Source organism: Dipodomys merriami, unplaced genomic scaffold (genome assembly GCF_024711535.1).
Source record: "Dipodomys merriami isolate MVZ:Mamm:240054 unplaced genomic scaffold, mDipMer1.0.p SCAF_305, whole genome shotgun sequence".
In the NCBI taxonomy this organism is placed as follows: Eukaryota; Metazoa; Chordata; class Mammalia; order Rodentia; family Heteromyidae; genus Dipodomys; species Dipodomys merriami.
The window spans coordinates 885,116-896,445 of record NW_027204549.1 but is presented as its reverse complement, the minus strand read 5'-3'; the positions used below and the strand labels follow the sequence as shown (position 1 = coordinate 896,445).

The window sequence follows — 11,330 nt, the reverse complement described above, 5'->3', positions numbered from 1 at the left end:
CACGCCGGCGCGCCCCACTCCACTCCACTCCACACACGCCGGCGCGCCCCACTCCACTCCACTCCACACACGCCGGCGCGCCCCACTCCACTCCACACACGCCGGCGCGCTCCTCTCCACACACGCCGGCTTGCCCCACTCCACACACGCCGGCGCGCTCCACTCCACTCCACACACGCCGGCGCGCTCCACTCCACTCCACACACGCCGGCGCGCTCCTCTCCACACACGCCGGCGCGCCCCACTCCACACACGCCCTGCGCGCCCCACTCCACACACGCCGGCGCGCCCCACTCCACACACGCCGGTGCGCTCCACTCCACACACGGCCCCCAAGACCTCGGGCTTGTGGCTGGTACCAGCCTCCCAAAACCTGTAAGTTCTGAGGGAATCTTTCATGACACTTACATGGGTGTTGCTTAAGAAAAAAAGAAACAGGAAAGGGTCAGATAGACGTGGGCAACACTGTGGCTTCAACAGGTTGTTCTTATCACAGAACTTGTCAGAACCTTCAAGCATGTAGTGTCTATTGAGAGTTTCCAAGAGAAACATAGCAGCGCTTCTTAAACAACATTCTTCACAACGCCAACCTCTCCCCACTGCTTTCTTTAAAGTTTTTCTTTTTAGGACTAAGTTCTGGTGGGGCACTTGGGAAAGGCAACTGTAAGATTGCATTGGTGTGTTTGGTGTGTCCTTGCTTTTGGGGGAGAGATGGGATGCGTGTATATTCTCTTGCTTTCACTTCCGGGGCAGAAGTTGCACATAGGCCAAGGGGCCAGGCCGGCCAGGCCAGAGGCTGCTGTCCTGCAAAATAAAGGGAGGTTCAGCCAGGCCGAGGCCCGGCCCTGTCCTCACCGGTGCCTAGAGAATGAACCTGCTCCCCTAGCCAAGGGCATTTTCTTCCGTTGGTGTTCATTAGCTGTCCCAGTGGCAGTAGAAGTCATTTGGAATAATTTGAAACAGGTGCTCAGCCAATAAGCCAACTCCTAAGAATAAAACACACTTGCGTTGTTTTTGTTTTTTTTTTTAATTTTTAATTTGGCCCAGCTGAAGACAAACCCACTTTCCCCAAGTGTGTTTTGTGGAGGCCGTGAAGGACACTTTTTTGGAGCTGGTCAGGATTATACTGACTTTATGGATATAAAGAAAACATAGCCAGCCACTGGTAGCTCACACCTATAATTCTAGCTACTCAAGGAGGCTGAGATCTGAGCTTCACGGTTCAAAACCAGCCTGGGCAGGAAAGTTCGTGAGACTCTTATCTCCAATTAGCCACCGAGAAGCAGTAAATGGATGTGTAGCTCAAGGCATAGAGCGCTCGCCTTGAGCAGAAAAAAGCGCAGGGATGGTGCCCTGGCCTAAGTTTAAGCCCCAGGACCAGCATGAAAGAGAGGGAGCGGGGGAGGAAACACAACACCCCCAAATGCAGCTGAAACCCTTTATTAGAGTTAACTGCCCCCCCTCACCCCACAGTCACTTTTTGCTGTTGCTGTTGGGCGTGTGTGGACAGGTTGACCCCAGGGAACTGATGCTGGTTGTGCTGTTACAGTACACATTGACGCAAAGACTTGCAGTAGCTGCCTCTTAGCACACCCCCTTCCCTCAGGCCGGGTCTCGGGGACATGGCAGTGGGGCTGGGATGAGTGGCGGCCTCCGTACTTGTGGGCTGGACTGTCTTTTCTTTCCCTACACTGTGTGCTCCCGTCTGCGGGGAGGAACTCTCCGGAGGCCTTGTGGAGCGGCACCAGGGGACCAGCCTGGCCCGATTCCCCCCTGCCCTGCCAGTACCACGGCCCCACCTGGCTTTAGGTCTCTTTCCTCAGGACCATCTTGATGCTGCTGCAGACCTGGCCCATGGCAGCGAAGAGAGGGTTGCAGAAAGTGCGGATGCACAGGGAGTAGATGTGGCTGATGCACTGGATCTCGATCAGGTAGCTCTTAATGCATGGCACCACCGCCCAGATGTGGCAGAAGGAAATGCAGGCGAACAGGAAGCCCCAGAGCAGGGCCAGCGGCACGCCCAGCAGCGTAGACAGCAGGCGGTAGCACCAGTACTTGGAGACGGTGAAGGTGGTGTAGCTCACCTTCCACACGCCGTCAAAGCTGTAGGTGCCCACTGGTTCTGCGATCACATCTTCAAAGTCTACCTGCAGAGGGAGGAAGGGGAGTCTTCAACTCATAACATCCACGCACCACCCCCGCTTTCGTGTGTGTACAGCCGAACCCCTTCCGGGGGCTTGTGAGACCTGGAAGGCTGGATCCCATCTCTGGAAGATGCTGGCTCAGCGGGTGTGGGTAGGGACTGAGACTCATTTTACAGAGTCTAGCCAACCCGACACGGCGAAGAAGTTACTCCAACGCTCACATTCAATGGGTTGATGTGTGAGACTGGCCGAAAGTCTGTCCAGAGCCAGCGTCACAGCCATGGTTCCTGCTGTCACTGGGATCTGCAGTGTCCCTCAACCGCCCGCGTGTTACAGGCTTGCTCTCCACGGTGATGTTACCAGGAGGTGGTGGGACCTTAAAGGGTGGAGCCACACCCCCGGGGGTGTGTCCCAGATGGGAATTGTGGGGCCTGAGCCTCTCAGCTCTTCACTCCCTGCCTATGCCCAGATCAGTTCGCTCCCCTCCATGCTCCCACCATGATGGACAGATGGACGGACTGCCAGCAGGACCCAAAGTATCCAAGGGATCACAGACGGGCGCCTGCACAGCTGTGAACCACAATGACCTTTACGTGAGCCCCTCGCCCCAGGCATTTGTTATAGTGAAAAGAAGCCCACCGACAGGCGCCCGAACTCTTATTTTGGGCTGCTGAGGGACTGGGGCTTCACCTGGGCAGTGAAAGGAACTTCCTGCAGGAGGAGACGTGTAGCTTACGCTGGGATTTGAAGGTAAGCGGGGACATGCGGGTGGTGGACTGGAAATGACCAGTCGCAGCTGAAGGAGCAGAAATGGCTCGCAGCTAGTGGCCATGGCAGTGCGGTTTCCGCGGAGTTGCGGCCGTGCAGACGGCCCAGGTGAGTGCGAGAGAGCCAGCGCGGGCTGGAGAGAGAGGCCGGCAACTCACAGGGGGAGGGCCGGGAGAAAGGACGGGTGTGAGGGCCAGCAAGGACATGGTGGCACTGGTTCAGAGGGGGTGGCGGTGAGTTGGGGGGCGCTGCTGTGGGAGCTGTGGCCTGTGACTGACGAGGCCCTTCCTTAACGAAGGTGAACCACGCGGTTACAAAGATGCCCCACGCGGTGGTGGCTTGGCCAGTGTGCAGAGCCTGGGGAGGAGGCCATGTTGCTGTTGTCCAGTCCTGCAGCCATCTCATCCCTCACTGCCCCACAGAGGAGAGGACTTGGGTCCCAGGTGGCAAGTAAAGGAAAAAAAATCATCAGGAGACAATAATGACAAAAAAGGAGAGTTACTTTGGGCCCCTTGCCTGGTCTTCGTGGGGCCCAGGTTTGCACTAAGCATCATCATGGAGATGACGACCATGACCCGGGGTGGAAGGTCAGAGGCTGACCAGTCCACCAGGCACTTGGAAAGTGTGAATGGACGTCGGGCTTGGTGACTGCAGTGCCCAGGAGGTCTTGCTCAATGGGACGCTGCTGAGCCGTGCTGTGGTCAGCAAGCAGAGAAATGCCTTTGCTATAATTAGGATCTTAAGCATCCCCAAGACCTGTGTGTGTGTGTGTGTGTGTGTGTGTGTGTGTTCAGGCTTAGTCCCCAGCCCGTGGCGTGTGTGTGTGTGTGTGTGTGTGTGTGTGTGTGTGTGTGTGTGTGTGTATGTGTGTGTATGTGTGTTCAGGCCTAGTCCCCAGCCCATGGCATGACTTGGAAGTGGGGGATCTTTGACAAGGAGCGTGTGAGGCTGGTCTGTATTTCGGTGCATTTGCTGAATGGGTGAGTGAGCCTGGCATATCGCCACACCTCTTCCTCATCCTTCTATCTCCTTCTATCTCCTCCTCCATCATCTATATCTCATCACATCTCCATCTGCCCATTTATCTACCCATCCATTCTTCTAGGCATCTATCCAACTACCCATCCACCCATCTGTCTACTCAACCCCCCGCATTAATCTCAAGCCATTCATATATCTATCTGTCCACTTATCCATCCATCCACCCATGCATCCATGCATCCACCCACCCATCCACACAAGCAAACAAGTATTTATTAAGCACCTACTTTGCTTTGGGCGCACACCTCTCAGGCAGCACTAAGCACCTGGTAGGTGCTTGTTGCTGGTTATTATTTGTGGAAATGCTCTGAGTTCCTATGAACATCTCAGAACTGCTGACATCTCAGATTGCCGATCGAGTAATTCTCCAGCCAGCCTCCTCAGAAGGGCATGTGTGACAGGTCTCAGTCTGAGCAGGTGGGAGGGATGGAATCCTACAGTAATCACCCCTCTCCCAGGACTGCCTCTCTGCTGTGTCTTCCTGATCATTTCTGCTCTGAGTTCAGCATTGTCTCTGGGGATTGCCTTTGAGTGTGACTTGGGAACTGAGATGTTTACTATGAATCAGAGAGTTACAGTATGCTGGGAGGAGGCCGGTCCCCCAACATAGACGTGAGCCCTCCGCGAGCTCTGGCCACAGCTAGGATTACAGGCGTGAGCCATCAGTACCCAGGCCACAGTGACTTTCTTATTTCCCATCCACACAGACACAGAGAGGACATGGCCTTTTTCTTGGAGGGTCGGGGACTGGGGGAGGCATTTACTGGCTGAGCCTCGGGGCTCCTGTGTACCAGGAGAGATGGGGCAGGAAGGGGGGAGAGTGGAGAACAATGGTTGCTCATTCCCTTATGCCCACTTCTGTGCCATGTTTATTTTTGGAACAGCAGGAAAGCCAGTGGTGAACTAGTGCCAGTCACCCCCACCCTGGCCCAATCCCTGCGAAGGTGGGGTTGTAGGATGGGGAGTTGCCTGAGGATCAAGGGTGGAGGGGTGGGAGGAGGCCGTTCGCCACTCCTGTCAAAAATACCACTCCGCACCCCCCAGACTTGCGTGACTCAATGCTTGGGCACCCAGGACCTCCACCGTTCATGTAGGGGCTCTGGATGCGGGGAAATACCACTGTGGCTCCAGCTTCCACTAGGCCCCTGAGTTCCTGTGTGATTTGGGCATGGCGCTTTCCTTCTCTGGGCTTCAGGTGGGTGAGTTGGTTGGTTGGTTGGGCGATGCTGTTGTTTAGTTCCACATAGAGGGGATTGAGACAAGACTTGAGTGAGTGGCTCGGCCCTGCTGGCTTGGGGCTTTCCTGGCCTCCTGCCTCTCCTCGTGAAGAGCCTCAGGCAGTGAGCGCCTCTCCAGCCCTACCCTCCACCCTAGGGAGCGTCGTACAAGTGGAGAGTCACCCTTTGGAAATATGCATAGAACTTTGATGTGGTAATTTGATGGCTATTGAATCTAATCACAATAAAAAAAAATTTGTGTTCCTGCTTCTTATTTTCCTCCTCTGGAAATTAATTTTTCCTGTATTGCACAAAAATACCACTGTACAGCAGAATGGACTAATCATAGTACAACTGGCCCTTCGCCCAGATAGTTTGAAAAGCACTGGTCTATAAAATTAGCAGCTAACATGAGGCAGTACCTACCAAAAAACCGCTTCAAAATGGGCAGACTTTGCTGCTTTTGTCAGAAATAATAATATGGACGAGAGAATTCTGTGCAGCCCGAGGTGACCATGGAAACACCTACACTGTGTGTCACCTGCTCAGGCTGGTGCTCCACGCATCTCCTTCCTGTCACCCACATGTGGGGGCCAGGTTGGCCATGGATTAAGGCATGAGCCTGAAGCCCCTCTGCCCTGCCCTTGCCCAGGCTCACCCCAGCAGGGGCAGAGGCTCAGAGCACACTCAAGCCTGGAGCTTGGGACCAAGTGTGTCCCAAGGGGGTGTCACAGAGGCAGTTGGATTCATGTCAAGAAGCTTGGAAAGAGTCCAAATGATCATATGGGCCATGAGACAGAAAGGAATATGCCAGAAGAACCTTGTCAGCCTCCCGCAAGCCCTGGTCCTGGCCCTTTCACTGGACTCTTCCCATTCTCTCTTCTGCAGGCTCAGCCTGTGCTGGCTATGAGGTTGGTGCAAGTTGAGATGAGAAGCAACAGAAAGGCCCTGGGTGGTGGTGTAGGCCGGGTACTAATTTCTGGGTGTGTGTGTGGGGGGGGGGGAAAGTTTTTCTAGATGACCCTCAGTGAATCATGCTGCTCAGGGTTCATTCTGTGGGGTAAAGTGTGAGTTTGTCATGTGACCCCCTAGAAGGATAACGTGGAAATTTTATACCCTGCTCTAGAGGCCGGTGGTATTAAGTCTTACATTATACTTGCAGAGGAGGGAGAGGCCCCAAACTACGAGAGATACAGGTCTGTTTGTCCATCCTATTCTCCTAGTGGAGCTCCCCCTACAGCTGCTGCCTTGGATTTGGATCTTCCTGCTCGTTGGAGCTCTTGGTGATTTCAGCCCCAGGTCACCATATGACCAGAGCTACCTGGATGCCCCCTGGAGATCAGAACCACAGCTCAAATCTGAGTGGTGAGAGATTCAGCGATGGTTAAAGGTGGTTGGGGTGACATCTGCGTGGTAATTGGTTACTGACACACTGTGCTTCAGAGAATCGGTAGGCTGGGGAGAAATTGTTTGCTCAAAAAATCCCATGAAATTCAAAAGCTTTCTCCATCTTGGCTGAATCAGAACCGGTGGGCAGGACCATTCGTTTTGCACACTCTGTTTCTTCATCCGAGGGCAGAATAGCCAAGAGGCCTCATCTGCAGCTCCAAGCCTGACCAGTTGCTGGAGCCTGTCTTCCTGGCAAAGTTCTGTGATCTATTAATAAGGTCTATCATGAACAGGAAGGGGCGACTCTGCCCCCACATTCTTTCCAGCATCGTGGAGAAAGCCTCTATTTCATCGATGGCTTATCTCACTTCTCCTTGGAAAGCCTCTTCTCCTAGCCTACATTTTAACTTTTTCTCATTAAAACAAAACAAAACAAAACAAATACACCTTAGACACCATTTCCTGGGAAATTGGCTCTGGCTTTCCCCAAGTAACTTCTTCCTCCCTTTACCACCCAGGCCACTTTCCCTGGCACCGAATCACAGCATCCAGCACCTTCTCCTTACTCCAGTCCCATCTTCCATGTTGGAGGTATCTGTTCACTTTGATCTCAATACCTTGGGGTGTCCTGGATCTTCCTACACTGGAAGTGGGGTGTAGTAGGATGGGAGGGATTCCTGACTCTTCTGGTGTTTTTCAGCCTGAGCTGATGGGCTGATGGCAGAAGTGATGGGAGGTGGGTGGAGACTGGTGTGTGGGAACGGCTGGCGTCCCGCTGGGCTTCCTGCCCTCCTGAGGGGAGAGGGGTTGAGTGTGGAAGCCAGAGGTGCCCTGTGACACTCGGGGGTCAGGCGTGTCTGCGTGAGGGTCTGGGTGTTGGTGTGTTTCAGGGATGGGGGGACCCTCAGAATGGCTTGGGTGCCGAGGTCGGCGCTGGAGCAGCCCCAGTGGGGTCTGCAGAGAACCCCGCGGCCTTGAGCACATGCTCACATCCCGGAGGCTGGCATGGGGTGCGTGCGCGGCTGCCAGCCCCGCTGAGACCGCGCATGGCACACAGCAGCACTCCGTGACGTTGTTGGGGCGGGAGGAGTGCTCACCCTGGTTCCTGGCCCCCCCTCCGCCCCGGTCCTGCCCAGGGCTTGCAGACCAGTGTGTGTGTGCTGCGTGGCTGGGACTCTCCTGCCTTGGACCCAGTGTGTGAGGACTGAGCAGCTGGGACTGAGGGACCATGGCTCCCGTTGCCCACCAGCGCCTCGCTGTACCAGGGAGTCAGGTCCAGAGTAAAAGGGTGCCAGGGCAGGGGCTGGAGCCAGCATGTCTAGCTGGGTCCCATTCCAGGATTGGAGCCGCCCAGAGCACTGCAGGCCTCCTGAGCCTCCCTCTCAGCCTCCACCCTGTCTCTCTGCCTCCCTCCTCCCCCCAGCCTTCCATCCTCTGTCCTGTGTTTTCCCCCGGCAGTGGTACACGCAGGTCCCCCTCTGCAGACACGCTGCCCGGGCCTGGCCTGGTCCAAGTCTCCTTCCTCCTTTCTTCCTCAGCTTTCTTCTTTAACATGTCCACACCCAACCCCGGGCTCCGCGGCCTGTCTGCGGCCTTTCTCTGCCCTCATGATCCTGGCTCAGCCTCACGTAATGTTTCATTGTCCAGCCATCAAAAGCAAATGAAGGGAGGATAAATAATATTGAAATGCATTGTGTCCATCTATGAACAAAAGAAAGCAGAGAAAAATCTCTCTTCCCCAAACAGGATATCCAGACAGTACCAAAGAACCATCTTTGACCAAGTGGGTCGAGATGATCTGGGGTCTGTTTGTTTGGCCTTTGGGATCATCCAGGAGTGAGTAGACACCTCTCTGAGCACCAGGAAGGCTGCATAAAGCTGGACATCTCTACTACCCTCCCCCCCCCCCCCCCGCCACCCACCCCTTCTTGATTATAATCAGGACCTGAGTCCTGGAGCAGGCTTCTCCTGGCTCAGTGGGCCTGGAGTCCATTCCACACTTTGTGTCCGTTCCTTTCTCCCGTTTCCTCCTCTCTGTTCCCTAGTGGCTCACTGGGGGCCAATGCTGAGGCTTTTGATCCTCTGGATGGGACTCTCAGCAACCCCCCTTCCGTGTTGGCCCCTTTCAGAGCCTCCCAGCCCCCATCTTCCTTACAGTGTTGTCCAGAGTCACTTACCCAGGGGGAGAAGGCATCCTTGCTCTTACCAGGGAGGTGGGGACGGGAGCATCACCGCTCAGAAAGCCCAGGTGACCTGCCCAGTGCTGTCATTTTTCAGCAGAAGAGCCCCAAACTAGCACAGTTAAAAATCAAGTTGAGGGCCCCTCCAGTTAGGCCACTGCGTGGAAACCATGACTGATAACACTTTGCATTTCTTGGGGCTCCTAGTGGGAAAACTTTGCTGCCTCAGTTTCCCCATTGTGTTGTCAGACATGCCCTGGTTTCACCACTAGGATTTATGTCAGTATACGGTAGCACCGTGTGAGCTGTTGGGAGGAACACTGACATGAAGGGTGGTGTGGAGAAGCTTCCTCTTCCTCCTTCTTGAAGGGGTCAGGGGCCTTCCTGGAGGAGGTGACATTGAATGGGCCTTGAAGGCTGAGCTGGGCTGGGGGGGTGAGGGGCGGGCAGGGAGGAGCAAGCCTGGAGGATGGAGCAGGGGGGGCTGGGTCACATGGGGAGGGAAGTGAGGCTGGACTATTCCCCCTGTGGGAACAGTCGCCTGAGGCCCGGGGTCCAGGCTGCGCCTTGGGGCCCGCCCTGGAGATGAGGCTGGCATCAAAGCTTCTGCTTCTTCATTTTAATTACGAGGGAAAAACAGATCCGGATTCTGCTATTGGAAAGCGTTTAGGAATCCCGGAGCCAGCTTGGGCCTGTGAGTCCTTTTCAGCTATATATTTTATGAGCTTTCCATAGAGAAGAACTATTTCTGATGAAAAAAATGTATAGCCCAGACCGAAACAGAGCCTCAGTCCAAACACACTAGACTTTGAGGGCAAAGAAGGACCACGCATTAGCTCATGTAACAACTGTTCTGCATGGACTCGATGTAGAGAAGGGAAATTATTGTGGACATGTGGGGTGCAGAGAAACGTGGAAAATGAATTGCAACCACTTGATGTCCTTTTTTTCAAATGTGACTGCTAAAACTTGAAACCTAGGGCAAGCCGGGCACTAGACATCTCCCATTCAAATTTAGAAGTAAATTATCCTGTGACTACTACGCAAAAAAGGAATATAGTACATTCAATTATGCTCAGCACATAAGACAGTAACAAGAAGCCCCTCTGTTCTGGTCTCTATTAAAAGTCCTGCTGAGTAGGTGGCACACACACCTGCCATCTTAACACTGGCAAGACTGAGACAGAAAGATGCTAGGCTTTCTTTTTTGGCAGTTTACAGGAGTTTGAGCAGTTTACAGGAGTTTGAACTCAGGGCCTCCGGTTTGCTAGACAGACACTTTGTGGCTTAAACCAGGCTGTCTGGGACTTCTATTCTCCTAGTTTAACCTTGATTAGCTAGGCTCATAGGCACACACTACTAGGCCCAGCTTTTTAGTGGCTGAGATGCAGTCTGGTGAACTTTCTGCCTGGGTTGGCTTGGCACTGTGATCCTCCTGATCTCAGACTCCCGACTAGACAAGAGAAGATCATGCAGTGAGGGTACAGTGGGTCCCTCCACACCTGAATTTCTCCAGAGCAGAGCTGCTCTGAGATTCTGCATCTTCAGGAGGCCCTGAAGACCCAGCAGCCCTGTAGACAGCCCCTCATGTCTATGCTCGGTCCTGGGTGACAGTTGGCTTGAAGGTGTATGCCTCTGGTCCGACTGTCGGCCATGGGGGCCTCTCCCAGAGGGCCCAGGTCCCCTGTGCCGGGCCTCTGCCAGCCCCTCCACCAGGCCCGTGTGAGGGCCTGGGCACAATCAGCCTAAGGCGCACACAGCCAGTAGGCCGCACTGGGGGGAGCTGTGGCGGGTCTGGGGGCAGGGGATCACCCCCAAGCCCACCGTGGAGCTCGGCGGTGCGCTGGCATGGCGCAGAGCCTGGCTCGGCCACCGCTCCCTTCCTCCCTGGCCACAGTCCAGAGAGCGGCGGCTGCCACCCGAGGAAGCCCTTTTTCTGTGTGCTTTGCCTCTACTCTCGACGCGTCGGGTTGGCGCTGTGTGTGGCAAAGGTGCTTGGGGCTTTCTGCCGCCGGTGGGCTTGCCCAGCTGGGGGTTGGGAGCGGGGAGACAGGGGGCCTACCTTGACGATGTCCTCGTTGATATTCTTGGGGTCTCGGTTCACCAGGTCGATCTCCTTGAAGTGAATGTCATTGACGATCTGGGCCTCCAAGTCCCGGTGCTCTTCGGCCATCATGGTGGGGCTGGGGACCCTCAGGACCACGGTCAAGCCAGGCGGGGCTGGGGACACTTGGGGCAGAGAGAGACCAGCTCAGGGGCCCCCGGCCTAGTGCCCCTGCCGGCTAAATAGGCCCCACCCAGCATGCTGGGGACAGCTGTCCTGAATAACTCTGCCGGCCGGCCTCTCGTTAAAGCCGCCCATGGCAGGCCTCCAAGCTAAAATTAAGACTGGAGTGCTTCTGGAAGGCAGAACACTCCTTAAAGGGGGCCGTGGCAGCCCCGGCCTCCCCGGGGAGCTAGGCTGGCTTCCCTATCAGCCACTGGGGCTTGGCACGTGGGCTGGCCGCTCCCCCGGGGCCCTTGGCATGTGCCAGCACTGGTGGGCAGAGCTGGGGCTCCTGTGGGGAGTGAAAGGCAGCCCTGGCTCAGCG

General features: G+C 55.3%; 1 protein-coding gene across 1 annotated transcript; it reads right to left on the bottom strand.

Moving 5' to 3' along the window:
• Positions 1 to 1,048: 1,048 nt before the first annotated feature.
• On the bottom strand, positions 1,049 to 11,101 carry LOC138840879 (caveolin-3). Its single transcript, XM_070041272.1, has 2 exons — positions 10,802 to 11,101; positions 1,049 to 2,147 (listed from the first exon to the last, which is right to left on the bottom strand). Exons 1-2 carry the CDS (start codon positions 10,913 to 10,915, stop codon positions 1,806 to 1,808), a joined length of 456 nt encoding a protein of 151 aa, XP_069897373.1. The 5' UTR covers positions 10,916 to 11,101; the 3' UTR covers positions 1,049 to 1,805.
• Between the last annotated feature and the right edge of the window lie 229 nt (positions 11,102 to 11,330).